Source organism: Oryx dammah, unplaced genomic scaffold (assembly GCF_014754425.2).
Source record: "Oryx dammah isolate SB20612 unplaced genomic scaffold, SCBI_Odam_1.1 HiC_scaffold_23, whole genome shotgun sequence".
Classification (NCBI taxonomy): domain Eukaryota; kingdom Metazoa; phylum Chordata; class Mammalia; order Artiodactyla; family Bovidae; genus Oryx; species Oryx dammah.
Genome location: NW_024070207.1, coordinates 40830539 through 40846918, shown reverse-complemented (window position 1 = coordinate 40846918; position 16380 = coordinate 40830539). Strand labels below are relative to the sequence as shown.

The 16380-nt window shown below is 39.1% G+C and overlaps 1 protein-coding gene across 7 annotated transcripts in view; it reads left to right on the top strand.

The window, feature by feature from the left end:
• Window positions 1-16380, top strand: part of ARHGEF6 (Rac/Cdc42 guanine nucleotide exchange factor 6) — a 117313-nt gene that overhangs the window by 48988 nt on the left and 51945 nt on the right. For all 7 annotated transcript variants that reach the window (XM_040266255.1, XM_040266254.1, XM_040266253.1 and 4 more), the window contains one exon: window positions 13472-13566. In XM_040266255.1, coding sequence (XP_040122189.1) covers window positions 13472-13566 — 95 coding nt within the window. The remainder of the gene's footprint in view (window positions 1-13471; window positions 13567-16380) is intronic.

Here is a 16380-nt window from a genome sequence, read left to right as displayed (position 1 = left end):
TGATATCCTCAGAAATATTATCAACCTTGTTCTTGAGGAAAGCCCAAAGGGAAGACTGCCTTTTGGCACAGAGGGAGGAATGAAATGGCTCTGGCTTGAACACAGATATGACAAAATATATAAGCTATAAATAGGGCATGTGCAATACTCAAAATAAGTTCCTGTTGAAAAAGAAATTGTATAATTTCCCTTAATCTACTCTGTTTTCCTCCATGTCTTCTTTCCAGACTTGGCCCAGTCACTAATGAAAAGGTCAAGTCCTCATAACCCTGAAGTCTCCCCGTTTGGGAGCCTTGTCATCTTCTTCATCACAGCTGGAATATAGTTTCGCTTTTCACCTAATGTACTATGTGTGTTTTTTGCTGCTGACTCCTTTCATTGTGTGCATGGATAAACAGTTTTTATTTTATTTTTTGGCCATACTGTGTGGCTTGTGGGAGCTTAGTTTCCAAACCAGGGATGGAACCTCTGCCCCCTGAGGTGGAAGTGCGGAGTCCTAACCACTGGGCCAGCAGAGGAGTCCCTCAAGAGTTTTAAAATCTTTCTATACATTTGGTTTCAAAAATGAAATATCATTCTTCAGTGAGTTTGCTTCATAATGATAACATGAACAGTAGTTGGTGTGAAAAATCAGGTAGGAACTTCATACCATGCTTCATTGTAGCATGAACGATAATCATAGGGGATAATTTTGTCACTATTTTCCTTTTACATTTCTGAGGTTAAAATATATCACCCAACAGAGCTAGGCTCCCTTCTCTCTTCATCCCTGATCACTTGTTTTAAAAAACTGGTAATGTTTTGATGCATTTCCTACACATATATAGCTATATCATTATGTAGTTGTAATCATGCTGTCTATACAATTTGTTTTCTGAGTTGTCATGTAAGGTTATCATATTTTCAATTATTTATTTGCCTTGTATTTTTTCTTCTAGTTTTATTGAGAAAAAATTGACATGCAACACTGTAAATTTAAGGTGTACAGCATAGTGATTTGACTTACATACATCATGAAATGATGACCCCAGTAAGTCATTGAATATCCATGATCTCATAGAGTTACAAAATCAAAGAAATAGAAAAAAAATGTGTTTTGCTTGTGATGAGAACTCTTAGGATATACTATCTTAACAACAGTCATAAAGAGCGTATAGCAGTGTCGATTATATTTATCATGTTGTACTTTATATCCCTAGTACTTATAACTGTGAGTTTGTACCTTTTGACCACCTTCACACAATTCCCTCCACCCACCTCTGGTCCTGACCATTTCTTTTAGCTTCCAGGTGAACCCCAATGATTAAATTTTTAATGGAAGGGTGCAGTCAAATGGTGAATGAAAGTGTTACAATAGCTGCTTCTCCCTGCTGGTCTGGAACATACAATCACTCTGCTTTGACTCTTTCTCTGCCTCTGCTGAGTCTATGGGCATTATACAAATCCTATCTCTACTATATACCAACTCAAGATGTACTGCAGTTTCTATCATCCACCTCCTGTTGGAGTCCATGTACCTTATTTCCACTTCTCGCTGTTATAAACAATTCTGCAGTGAACATCCTGTGTGTAACTTTGGCAAAGTGTATAAAGATCTGTAAGGTGAAGTCCTAGAAGTTAAATTGTTGAGCTAAAAAAATATATATATTTAAATTTTTTCTCAAACCAAACTTAATTTTAAAAAACCCAAAAGGTCTTGGGGAGCCCAGGATGGCCTGAGAAGGAACTGTAGGGCTGTAGTATGAATATTGCTAGATTATTGAGACCAACTGGACTTACTATTGTAATTAGATATGCATGTGAAAGGATTTGGGCTAGTTGTTGGTGTTTTTAAAAAAATCTACATTTTTGAGTATTTAGGCAAATATTTAGCAGCAACAAATTCAAAATATGTTCCGATTGTTCTGATCACCCTCCCAATCTGTGTTGAATACCTGAGTACTCACCCACAGTATTTGGAGATCTGGAAAATCAAGTTCACTCATATGTAAGGTGTCCCCATCTCATCTCACATTAGCTCTTCTTCCTAAGAGTCATTAATTGTAGATGTTTTCCGTTGCTAGTTCTATAAGAACACTAGTGTCTGATTTTTACTTCATTTTTTTAAAAACAGGAAGAATTTTTTTTATTATATAAATAATGATTAAAAAATTAGTGCAGGAAAAGTATAAAGAAGAAAATAAATATCACCTGTAATTCCACCACTCAGAGATGATCATCATTAACATCTTACTGAATCTGATGCCAAACTTTCTTTGATGTGTGGGTGTGTGTATACATATATACATATACATAGCCTGTTTAAATATAAATATAGCTATAAATAAAACAGGAACTATGTCTTCTTCATTATTTCTCCTTCATGGAGATTTTTTTGTTCTCACACCCTAACGATACTGTCTGTGATCAGACATGTTCTTATGCTCTTGCATTCAGCGAGTCCTCGCTAGTCTAAATGCTTTCTTTATTTTGGTCTTGTGTATTAGTCAGGGTTCTACAGAGAGACAGAACCAATAGATATAGAGAGATTTACTGTAAGAAATTGGCTTGTAAAAAAAAAAAGAAAGAAAAGAAATTGGCTTGTGTGATTATGGAGGCTGAGAAGTCCCATGATCTGCCACGTGTAAGCTGAAAACCCAGGACAGGCGGTAGTATAGTTCAGTCTGAGTCTAAAGGCCTGAGAACTAGGAGAGCTAAGGGTGTAAATTCCAGTCCTCGGGCAGATGTTCCAGCTCAAGCAGTGAGGTACAAATAGAGCCAATTCTCCTTTCCTTCACCTTTTTGTTCTCTTCAGGCCAACAGATTGGATGATGCACATTGCGGAGGGCAATCTGCTTTACTCAGGCTACTGGTTCAAAGTTCACCTTATCTGGAAACACTCTCACAGACCTGCCCAGAAATATTATTTAGTCTGGGCATCTCATGACCCAACCAAGTTGACACATAAAATTAACTGTCACATCCTGTAAGCCTGGACAGGATAGAGACCTCTTGGAATTTTCAGGTCTGCACACATTCTCTCCCCTTTTTCAAGTTTCTGAGGGATTATCAGCTGATCTCAGACCCATTTAAGCCTCAGTTTGCTTCTGGTGGCACATCAGTTCTGAAATGTTTAGAAGTTCTCCAGTATGATTAAAGTGACGTAGGGAGCCCAACTCAGACCTACATCTGCCATGAGGCATGTTTAATGTATCTAACTGAGGCTTGGCCTCTCCTAGCCGGTTGTTTTGAAGGGGAGTTTAGCATCCTTTAGGGACATGACAGCCTAGAGGAGGCTTTTGCTGCTCCTGACTTTGGTTCCTTCATTGTCCTAAAAATTCACTGTCATTTGTTAAACGTCTCTCACCATTGAACAAAAGCATATCGTTTTCTATGAGTTATTTTTCTAATAATCTTCTGCTCAGTGGCTCTCTTTGCCTGTTGTAAGTTGATGTTATGTGCCAGGAGGGATTAAACAATAGCAACAAAAGAAAATGGTGACTATGTGAGGTGATGGATGTGTTAATTAGCTTGATCGTGGTGATCATTTCACAATGTGTGCATACATCAAATTGTCAAGTAAGATATCTTGAATATATATAATTTTTATTTGTCAATTAGATCGCAATAAAACTGAAAAAAAAGAAAAGAAAGAGGAAATTATGTAGCTTAGTTGTCAGGCTTCATTTGCATGCAGCGCTTAGGTCTTGGCATCCATGGTCTCACTGGCAGGCAATGATGTCAAGTGACAAACTGTCCTAAGATGAGTTGCTCCAGATGTGGTTGGGAAATCTTTTGCATTCGAAAGCCCCCAGGGAGACCATTAAAACTGTAGATATCTGGGATCCACATCTGGCTTGTTACATCAGAGTCTTTGGCCACAGGTCCTAGTAAACAGCATTTTTAAACAGTTCCCTCAGCTGCCTTCTCTCTATTCCTCACAGGCGATTCTGATACTCACTGAACTAAAATTCAAAAATCAATAAAGGAAAATATTAGTAAAGAATCTGCCTGCCCATGCAGGAGGTACAGGAGACACAAGTTCTATCTCCAGGTCGGGAAGATCCCCTGGAGAAGGGAATGACAACCCACTCCCATGTTCTTGCTTGGACAATTCCATGGACAGAGGAGCCTGGCAGGTTATAGTCCATGGGGTCACAGAAAGTCAGACATGAATTAGCAACTAAACAACAACAGCAACAGGAAAAAGTTGAATGGCAGAGAGGATTGAGGGCATGTTAGGGCTTAGATAAGCAGAGAAGAGCTGGAAGGGGAGTCAGGCAGGGAGAACCATGTGAGCATATTCATCCCGGCAAGAATGTATGTGCCTACAACCTGTCCCTGCAGAAGGGACTGCATTCTCTTCCATTCCCATTAAAATGCCTCTCAGAGGGTGAAATTCCTTATTTATTGCAACAAGTGCAGCCCACTGTAAGAATGTGGTCCTTTGTGCTGCCACAAATAGGCCAGGCTCACAGTAATCCTGATACAAGTACCCCTCAAAGATATTGCAGACTTGATTCCATGAGTGCTCAGATGCTCAGTCATGTCTGACTCTTTGTGACCCCATGGACTGTAGCCTGCCAGGCTCCTCTGTCCATAGGATTTCCCAGGCAAGAATACTGGAGTGGGTTGCCGTTCCAGTTGCCATTACTGGAGTGGGTTCCATTCTCCAGGGGTTCTTCCTGACCCAGGGATTGAACTCATGTCTCTTGAGTCTCTTGCTTTGGCAGGCAGATTCTTTACCACTAGAGCCACCTGGGAAGGCCCATTTGATTCCAGAGCATCGCAAGAAACTGAGTTACATGAGTTGTTTGGTTTCCCAGTGCATATGAGACTTATGTTTCCACTTTATTTTTCTTTGAAGTCCTATCCAATTTTTAAAATTTAATTAAAATATTTTTGACCATGCTGCACAACATGTAGGATCTTAGTTCCCCAACCAGGGATCAAACCCGTGCCTCCTGCAGTGGAAGCGTGAAGTCTTAACCACTGGACCTCCAGGGAAGTCCCTGTTTATGCTTTACTGTCATCTATTAAGTGTGCAATGGCATCATGTCTTAAAAAACAATGTACACACCTTGATTAACAAATACTTTATTGTTAAAAATGCTGTGATCTGAGCCTTCAGCGAGTTGTAATCTTTCTGCAGTAGTCATATCAAAGATCACCGATCACACAATGAATATAATAATAACAATAAAGTGTAGACTCTTGGGAGAATTACCAAAAGTGACACAGAGACCTGAAGTGAGCGAATGCTGTTAGAAAAACGGCGCCAGTAGACTTGCTTGATTCAGGACTGCCATACACCTTCCGTTTGTGAAAAAACACGATGTCCGCAAAGTGAAATGAAGCAAAGTGCGATAACACGAGGTTTGCCTGTACTAAACTCTGGAAGTTGCCTCTGTCTGCAACTGTATATCTGTAGAGATATTTCCCTACAGTCAAATAGGCAAATATAATAAGTAAGGCCCAGTATTGTTTATTTTTTCTAACTTTCTTCTACTTTATTGTAATATATAGCAGATGCCTAACCAGTCTGTCTTCAGTGCCTCCATTCGGTAGGAAAGGTGGGAAGATTTTTTTCTCTACTTTTCTAGTGCTTATCTACCCTTCTTAAAAAAAAAAAAAAACCTTTATATTTTAGAGCAGTTTTAGCTTCATGGTGAAATTGATCAAAAGGGAGAGATGTCTTGTATACCCCTGCCCCCACACATGCATAGCCTCCCCACTATCAGCATGTCCCATCGGAGTGGTATGTTTGTGACAATTGATGAACCTACATTGACACATCATTAGCACCAAAGTCCAGAGTTGACATTGCCATTACTCCTGATGTTGGACATTCTAGGGGTTTGGACAAATGTATAATAACATCTATCTACCTTTAGAGTGTTGTTCAGGGTAATTTCACTGCTCTAAAATACTTCTGTGCATTCTCTCTTTTTTAAACCACTAATCTAAACTACCTTACTCATCTATGCATTTATTCCTTCTCCATATGCCCTATTCTTTTTTGCCTTCTTACTTCCTGTTTGACTCATCCATCTATGTCTTCCACCTGAAGCTGGGGAGATGATGAGAGTTTTCAGAGTCCAATTCTGTTTTGCTGAGTCTGTCAATTACAGGGCATGGTGCTGCTTGTTGTGTGAAAACCAAGGACCTGGAGAAGTGAAATTGACCACTGCACTTGAATGTAAGCAAGTGGCTCTTCTGTCATATAAGCCAAATATGGTATAGATACAAAATGTATTGTCCTTTCCTGTTTCATAGTAGTTTACCAACACAAACTCATTTTTTGTAGGCATCATGATTATCTCAGAATTCCTATAACACAGTGGTTTGGCTTAGACTTAAGTTTTCCTAAGGCCGTTATAGTTTTCCTTTATCATGGGACTTATCTCTATATTCAGCCTTTGTTTCTGCATTTTAGCCCCTTAAAATAATTTCCTCAGATCTATATGATTTGTTCCCTTTGGAAAACAGAGATATCAAAATGAATTCACTCTAAAGCCTTTCCAGGAAGTGGAGGAAATACATTTTACTGGAAAATCAGTAGCATGGGATGGAGGTTCAAAAGGTCTCTACCTCTTTTTCTATGGCTTCTAACCATCTGTTTTATTCGGAATTTAGTCAAAAGTTAATTGAGCAAAAGGATACTCCGTTGTCCTTGTGAAGAAGGAGTCAGGGAAGCAAAGGCAATGTCTGGACAGTCTATTTTAGTATTTGAGTGGATTTCATCTCAATCAGATTGTACTGCTCTGAAGTTGGTTGTCCTGCCAAACTCCCTGCCTTCTGACTCACCACTGAGGCCTTCTGTTTGGGAACACATAGCCTTCTCTGTCTGCTTCCCTTTTTAATCCTTTTACAGTAGATGCCCTGTGGCCTGAAAAATAAAGAACCAGTCTCCAAAGTTCATCAGTTGGTCTATTGAGATTGAGGAAAGCAATAAAAGTCCAAGTGAATTTGGGAAAGAATTTTAGGCATCCACCGTGATGAGCATTTCTACTAATCACACCACAGCAAGGGCAATACTGTTTAGTACATCATCATTCAAACACATTTTGCATTATTTAACGAAGGACTCATTAATCCCCTTTGTCAATCTAGCTTGTAAAATCAGCATTTAGTTCAGTTCAGTTCAGTCACTCAGTCGTGTCCGATTCTTTGCCACCCCATGAATTGCAGCACACCAGGCCTCCCTGTCCATCACCAACTCCCAGAGTTCATCCAAACTCATGTCCATCAAGTCGGTGATACCATCCAGCCATCTCATCCTCTGTCGTCCCTTTCTCCCCCTGCCCCCAATCCCTCCCAGCATCAGAGTCTTTTCCAATGAGTCAACTCTTCTCATGAGGTGGCCAAAGTACTGGAATTTCAGCTTTAGCATCATTCCTTCTAAAGAACACCCAGGACTGATCTCCTTTAGGATGGACTGGTTGGATCTCCTTGCAGTCCAAGGGACTCTCAAGAGTCTTCTCCCACACCACAGCATGGTTTTGATGCTTCTTCCACATCAAAAGCATCAATTCTTCAGCACTCAGCTTTCTTCACAGTCCAACTCTCACATCCATACATGACCACTGGAAAAACCATAGCCTTGACTAGACGGACCTCTGTTGGCAAAGTAATGTCTCTGCTTTTGAATATGCTGTCTAGATTGGTCATAACTTTCCTTCCAAGGAGTAAGCATCTTTTAATTTCATGGTTGCAATCACCATCTGTAGTGATTTTGGACTGGAAAAGGTCAGTTTTCATTCCAATTCCAAAGAAAGGCAATGCCAAAGAATGCTCAAACTACCGCACAATTCCACTCATCTCACACGCTAGTAAAGTAATGCTCAAAATTCTCCAAGCCAGGCTTCAGCAATACGTGAACTGTGAACTTCCAGATGTTCAAGCTGGTTTTAGAAAAGGCAGAGGAACCAGAGATCAAATTGCCAACATCTGCTGGATCATGGAAAAAGCAAGAGAGTTCCAGAAAAACATCTATTTCTGCTTTATTGACTATGCCAAAGCCTTTGACTGTGTGGATCACAATAAACTGTGGAAAATTCTTCAAGAGATGGGAATACCAGACCACCTGACCTGCCTCTTGAGAAACCTATATGCAGGTCAGGAAGCAACAGTTAGAACTGGACAGGGAACAACAGACTGGTTCCAAATAGGAAAAGGAGTACGTCAAGGCTGTATATTGTCACCCTGCTTATTTAACTTCTATGCAGAGTACATCATGAGAAACGCTGGACTGGAAGAAGCACAAGCTGGAATCAAGATTGCCGGGAGAAATATCAATAACCTCAGATATGCAGATGATACCACCTTTACGGCAGAAAGTGAAGAGGAACTGACAAGCCTCTTGATGAAAGTGAAAGAGAAGAGTGAAAAAGTTGTCTTAAAGCTCAACATTCAGAAAACGAAGATCATGACATCTGGTCCTATCAGTTCATGGGAAATAGATGGGGAAAGAGTGGAAACAGTGTCAGACTTTATTTTTTTGGGCTCCAAAATCACTGCAGATGGTGATTGCAGCCATGAAATCAGCATTCAGCCACTCTCAAAACTTGCAACAGTATGAGTTCTGTATATGTTTTCATTCAGTTTTCTAGAAGTCAGTCAAAGGCAGTAAGGAGTGTGCCTTCCTACTTCTGTTTGTCCTGTACGAGTGATTGCAGCGCAGATAGAACCCTTGGAATACTGCTTTGCTTAGCACACTCCAAAAAACCCATTGGAGCAGGGCAGTTGGCACCTTTCTTGCAAAATCTTAGTCCTTTCTCTTAAGGGAACTTGAGATGATTGCATTTTAAAGGAAGTTGAAATAATAAAACTGTTTCAACGGGGAGGGAGGTTGAATTATAGCAACCTTGGAGTTAAAGTAGTGATGTTTAATTGTCTTAAAAAAATCACACTTTATGATGTAAATAATGTCTTCAAAATTTCTAATTTAAAAATTCCCTCAGGCAATGATTGTGTTTTGTTTTCTTTTTTTCTTTTTCTTTTTTTTTTAATGAACATTATTATCTGGGTAGTATGACAGTTTCAGACAACGGTGCTTGAAAGCAAGGTTGAGAATTTGAGACAGTACATTACCAGACATGGTCTCTTCAGAAAAATGTGAACAAAGGAAGTGATAAACTGACTTCATTCTCTCCTGGATATAAGTGGGAAGTCAGGCCACCAGCCTCTTTTTCTTTCAATACGAATACTGTAGACAAATAAATATTGCTAAAAAGGAAATCTGTATATGAGTTTTACCTCTTAATAACTGTGGTCCTGTTTAATTCTAGTGCAGCTCTTTCCATTTCTAAGAATAAAAAATGAATCCCAGTGCTGAGTGTGAGTAAAGGGATTATTTGATACACTGCAGTGAACAACAGCTCAGCTGGGCAGAGAGGTGTAAGGATGGACAAATTGAGTTTGGAAGGATATTCTACTGGATAAGGACTTGAACTCAGAGAAAAAACAGAAAAATTTCTGTTAACAGATGAGAAATTTGTCCTTTGACTTTAAGATAACAGCTATAATGATATATAATTCACATACCACAAAAGTCACCACTTTAAAGTGTACAATTCACTGATTTTTAGTAAATTAACAGAGTTGTGTGATGATCACCACCATCTTATTTTATAACATTTTCATCATCTCAATAAGAAACCCTGTACCCATTAGTACTCACTCCCTCCAGCCCTTAACAACCACTAATCTACTTTCTGTCTCTGTAGGTTTTCCTTATTCTGGATGTTTCATATAAATTGAATCATACAATCTTTGTTATTTTGTGTCTGGCTTCTTCCTTAGCATAACATTTTCAAGGTTCATCCACGTTGTGTCTTAGTAACTCATTGCTTTTTTTGACTGATTAATTTTCCATTGTATGGATATAATAGGTTTTGTTTATCCATCCATCACCTAATGGACCTTTGGGTTATTATTTATAATGCTGTTGTGAAAATAGATGTGCAAATATTTACATAGACATATTTTTTCATTTTTTCTAGTAATGGATTACTGGGTCATATGATAACTCTATGTCTGACTTTTTGAGGAACTGCCGAACTGTTTTCCACAGTAGCTACTTTCCATAGAAAGTTTTTGACTATCCCACTAGCAATGTATGAAGGTTCCAGTTTCTCCATATCTTCACCAACCCTTTTTGTTTTCTATTTTTTCTTTTTATTATAGCCACTCTTAGTGTGAAGTAGTATTGTGGTTTTGATTAGCATTTCCCTGGAGAAGGAAATGGCAACCCACTCCAGTATTCTTGCCTGGAGAATCCCAGAGACGGGGGAGCCTGGTGGGCTGCCGTCTATGGGGTTGCACAGAGTCGGACACGACTGAAGCGACTTAGCAGCAGCAGCAGCAGCAGTGGTTAACTATGTTGACTATCTTTTTATGTGCATATTGGCCATTTGTATATCTTCTTTGCGAGATGTCTATTTAAATCCTTTGCCAACTTTTAATTGATTACTTTTATTGTTGAGTTGTAAATTCTGAATAGTAGACCCTTTTCAAATACATGATTTGTAAATATTTTCCCCATTTTGTGGGTTGTCTTTTTCTTGACAATGTCCTTTGCTGAGCTTCCCTGGTGGCTCCATGGTAAAGAATCCAAAGGAGACACAGGAGACATGGATTTGATCCCTGGGTTGGGAAGATCCCCTGGAGAAGGAAATGAATGGCAACCCACTCCAGTATTCTTTTTTTTTTTTTAATAAATTTATTCATTTTAATTGGAGGCTAATTACTTTACAATATTGTAGTGGTTTTGCCATACATTGCCATGAATCCATTCCAGTATTCTTGCCTGAGGAATCCCATGGACAGAGGAGCTGGTGGGCTATAGTCCATGGGGTTGCAAAAGAGTTGGACATGACTTAGCGACTACATAAAAGTTTTTAATTTTCATGAATTTCAATTTATCCATCTTTAGTCTCTTGTTGCTTGTGCTTTTGGTGTCATCCAAGAATCCATTGCCAAATCCAAGGTCAGGAAGATTTCCTCTTCTGTTTTCTTCTCAGGGTTTTGTAATTTTAACTCCGGCATCCATTTTGAGTTAATTTTTTAATATGATGTAAAGTAGGAGTGCAAATTCTTTCTTTGCATGTACTTATCCAGTGGTCCCAGCACCACTTTTTAAAAAATATCTCTTTAAAAACTCTATTTTATATTGGGGTATAGTTAACAGTGTTCGTGTTGTTAGTTTAAGGTGTACAGCAAAGTGAGCCTCCAGCAACTCATCAATTACAGTTCAGGTTTTCCTACCTTGCTTCCCATTCCTGTGGAGACTTATGATTTTCTGCTCCAGCAATATATGATCTCTATCTGCTTGTCTGTTTCTCTAATTTTGAGTGTATCATTTTTCCCCTGTGACCTCAATTCCCTGACAAATAAATGTAAGCAAAGTTCTTTTTCCCATTTTTTTTAAAGCTATTTGCTTGTTTTTAGGGTGGAGTGATGACTAGCAAATGCCTTAAATGCTGGAGTGGCAACTAGAAGTCCTGTTTCTTCCTTTTTGATATAGGCAGTCTCCAAACACTATTTTAACTACATCCTACAAGTTTTTTATGTTTTTTTTTTTTTATTCATCTCAAGATAGTTTCTAATTTCCTTTATTGTGCTTTGACTTCCTATAGGGGGTAACATTGCTATTCCATTATTGGATTAATTTCACAGCGCATTGGTACCTCCAGGCCCCTAGGTGCACGCTTATTTTTAGAGTAGGCATTCCTTCTTAAGGAACAGAGAAACTGAAAGTAGACATGAGTAGCTGGCAGGAGGGGCTACAACTTAAGCCCTAACTTTTGAGGCCACCCCTATAGCCTATGTCCTTGTCGGCTAGGGGTGATATTGCCCTTTAGGTGACATTTGGCATGGTCTGGGCACATTTTTTATTGTCATACTTGGGTAGGGGGTGGTGTGCAGCTATCTGATGGGTAGATTCCAATGATGTTGCTAAACATCCTACAGTGCACAGGGCATCCCCTCACAACAGAGAGTAATCTGCTCTGAAATATCAATAACTGCCATTGAGGAACCTTTCTTTTAACCCTTTAAATTGGAAGGGACTGTTTCCCAACTCACCCAGTACCCACATGTACAGTGTCTCCCTTACCTCTTCACAATGGTCCCTGAGGTAGGTGAGATGTCACAATCTGAGATGAGGTAAGTGAAACCTTAAAACTGAAGCAACCTGTTCATTGGTAGCAGAGCCTGGACTACTACCCTTCAGTTCAGTTGTTTCAAAAAAACCCACAGCTACCTGGACCTCCAGGCGGTTTTTCCATTCCACCTTTCAAAAGCAGATCATCATGCACTGTCTTGTGAGTACACATCTGGCATGTTGGTAGGTTAAGGGGCTTCTCCTGGCTAAGAATGCTTCACATGCTCCTATGAGCCCCCCGTTTAATGTCTCCCTCTGCAGATAGAGTAGAAACTCCCTGAGGGCAGGTATGGCCTTTGTCACCGCATAGTGAAAGTTGCTCAGTCGTGTCCGACTCTTTGCGACCCCATGGACTGTCCATGGAATTCTCCAGGCCAGAATACTAGAGTGGGTAGCCTTTCTCTTCTCCAGGAGATCTTCCCAACCCAGGGATCGAACCCAGTTCTCTCGCATTGCAGGTGGATTCTTTACCAGCTGAGCCACAAGGGAAGCCCTGTCACCACATAGACACTCAGTAAATTTGTGTTGAATGGATTAGAAGATATGAGAGAAAGTACACCAAAATATTAGCTTGGTGGATCTCTAAGAGCTTGGAATAAAGGTTGTAGCTGCCTCCACAAAAGGCTGGGAAATGGGGCATGACTCCAGGGCTGGTAGGGGAAGAGAAACTGTGGACCTATTTATTGATTATTTTGCCTAGAGTATTTTCTTTTGGCTATCATTAATAATACTGGTAAGCATCATTTAATTCCTCACATTTCAGCTTCTTTATCTCTTTGAAATGTTTATATTAGCACTTCTTACTTTTAATTAAAAAACCAGTTTTAACCCTGTTTAAAAATTCAGTGTCCTCAGATTTTGTCACCTAAAGATCTTCTCAAAAATATCATTTAAAAAAATCTGTTTTGGTGTTTGATATCAGTTATCGTGAAGTTATCCTGACATTGAATCTCTATGTCTTGGGGTAGTTGGTCTCAATCTTCTCAACCATAAAATGGCAATGATGATCCTTTGTTAGCTGAGACTTTTACTGAGGATAAAATAATTTAAAGCACACAAAAGCATTCTGAGCCATACTATGTAAATGGTAAGGCCCCTCCAAATAAAGGTAATTCTGAAAAAACATGTTTGTGTGAGTTATGCAATATAACCAGTTGTCATGCAATTATTAGTTTGCTAGAATGCGTTCAGATTTTGTGTTCCTTACAGTGCTAGCCTGAGTAAATAAGACTTTTCTTTCATATAATTTGATTAAAAGATCTAAAACTGTATTTTATTTTGGACTTTTCTGACAATTACAATACCTTGATCTTTGTTTCCCCATAGGTGTTACAGAATATCTTGGACACTGAAAAAGATTATGCTAAAGAACTTCAGTCTCTTCTTGTTACTTACTTAAGACCCCTGCAGTCCAATAACAAGTAAGTTTTATATTTTAAACCCCTCACTAAGGAAAGCAAGATAATGTCAGCATATGGAGTCATTACTCTTATGTCAGTGAATAATTGATTTTGCCCTTTAGAAGAATTTCCACAGATCACAGGTTGCCAAGAACATGGTCAAGGCAACAGAAATTATGCAAGATGTTGCTCTTGGAGAGCTTGACTTTCTCTTCTGGCTGTGGCGGGAATGAGTCGATCTGCTTTTCTGTCTGTCACCATTTTTGTCTTGTCTGTTTTTAAAGGGATATATTTGGTTTTACCTTCCAGAAAAAGGACTTGCTGATGTTTTTATGCAAAAAGCACAGACACTGGAAAGTCTTCTGCTTGCTGTGACCTTTGCTTGCCAGGGCAGAAACTCTTTCCCATGCTCTGAGAGTGGAAAAAGCGTGGCGTTTTGTGAGTGTTTCTAAGAGCCATTCAAGCCAGTATTTCACCCAGGCCAAAGAGAATGAGAAAGAGATGTTAGGATGTTTTTCACAATCTAATATTCGAACCTTATTCTGGTCGTGGAAATCTGAAGGCCTGAATTGCAAACTTACTTTTCACAAAAGAAAACTGTTGACCACTCATTTTTTTGGTGCTTGTAGACCTGGCATATGTAACAAATAATGTCCAACTGCATTTTTGTGTTTTTATTTTAATGGATTAAGCTTTCCTAGAGATTATGATTTAAGTCAAATAGAAAATTTAGCAGTTGATAAGTAGAGTGGAGGACAAAAACCTCTTATTTTACTTCAGTTTGAGTATATTTTTGCCAAACAATTGCCTAAATTGTTGGCTTCTAGCTTAAATAAGTTTAATGATGTATTTCACTATTTTCTCCCTTTTTCTAAATCATGCTTGCTTAGACATAATATCCTACTAAATTTCCCACTTGGTTATTTTCATGACACTATGGGAATCCTACTTCAGTATGAAAGGATTTTGTATTCCTGTGTTTTTTCAGAGTTTAAATGATCAACAACAAAGTAGCTTTTGTTATTATTTTGTAAAACATGAAGTGCTCTGTGAATCATAGTTCTTAGAGCTGAATGGAACTTCAGTGAATCATTGGGTCTAGTGCCCTGGAAGAAATGACTTTCCTCACTGAATAAATAAGAAAACCAAATCCCAGAGAGGCTCACTGCCCTGCCCATCACATGGTCTAGTCAGTGGCCAGACTCAGCCCGCTGTGTCTCCTGCCACTGAGTGAAATGTGGGTCTGTGTTCTAGAGGTGACAGGCAGAGGAGGAGAGGGACACTGATGTGTTAAAGCTGACAGCAGAGAGGGCAAGATTTCAAATAAAGGAGTGATTGATGAGCAATCAAGAACTAGACAAAGGCAAGGAAAGGAAAAGAGCCAGGGCAGAGGAGGTGAGAGAACCGAGCCCGAACCACACTGTTTCATGGAAATTCAAAATGCACTTACAGTCACTTTCCATTGGTTCTGTCTTGTAGACCCCGAAATGATTTGAGCAAAGCAGACTGTTTACTGTTTAATCCTGAAGGGTCCAGCTAAGTGCTCAGTCAAGTTCCTGCTGCTCTAGGGGAGCAACAGCCAGGAAAGCCGGCTAAATGGTTTCACTTTTGACACCCATGAGAGGGGTTTTTCAGCTTGTGGTTCAAGAGGGCATCAGAGTGGAGGAACTGGGTGCTTTTTATACTCTAGGGGTTACTGGTAACATCTGTTTGGGTCTTCCTTTTCTTTGTCAGCAAAAATTAGTCTCCTGTAAATCCTCTCCTAGTATTATTATATTAAGGAGAAATAACATGTGGCAGACGTTGGCCTTTTAAGTCAATCTTCAGAAAAGTTTTCTATCAAAAAGTGGTTAGGAGCGTTTACTCTGGACCTAGAATGTTTGAGTTCAACTTCTGGCTTCACCATTCACTGGCTTTGTGACTTTGGCTGATTTGTGTAACCTCTCTGTGTGGGGGTTTCCTTATGTGTAAAATGGAGACAGCAATAGTATCTATCTCATAAAGTTGTTGTAAGGTTAAGACAAGTTGTTATTTGTAAAATGCTTACCTCAGTGTTAAGCGCTATACTAGTGTTGGCTCCTTTTTTTTTTTTTTTGTTAGGAGAAGAAAAGATGGGAAAATTCTTAGTACAGAGGTGATGGATAAAATTGTTCAGTTTGTCTTTGTTTGATTCCATTCCATTCCAAAAACAAACACACACATCAGTACTATTTCTTCCCTCCTACTTCCTCTCCAGATTTCCTTGAGTTGATTTATAAGCCTTTTAATTTAAGAGAAGCTGGATTTTGCTCTTTTTCCTTATGCCTTATATGGCATATATAATATCTTCCGATTACTGTCCCAGCTCCTCTAGGGAAGAGAATTCAAAAGTTTTTACACTTATTCCCAACTGTGATGTATTCTACCTACTTTAGATTCTTATTTTTTATTGAGATACAATTAACATGTAAACATTATATTAGTTCAGATGTACAGTGTAATGATTCAGTATTTGTATATATTGTGACATAATCACTACAGTAAATCTAGTTAACATTTATCATCACACATAGTTACAAAATTTTTTTCTTGTGATGAGGACTTTTAAGACCTACTCTCTCAGAAACTTTCCAATATGCAGTACAGTATTATTGACTATGGTCACCATGCCATACATTCCATCCCTATGCCTTCCTTTTTTTATAACTAGAAGCTTGAACCTTTTGACCACCATAATCCATTCTACCCATCCCCTCTCCCCACCTTTTGCAACCACCAATCTGTTCTCTGTCAATGTTCAGATGTTAAGCACTTGTTACTCATTTACTCCTCACTTTGTAAAATACCTAATGTCCC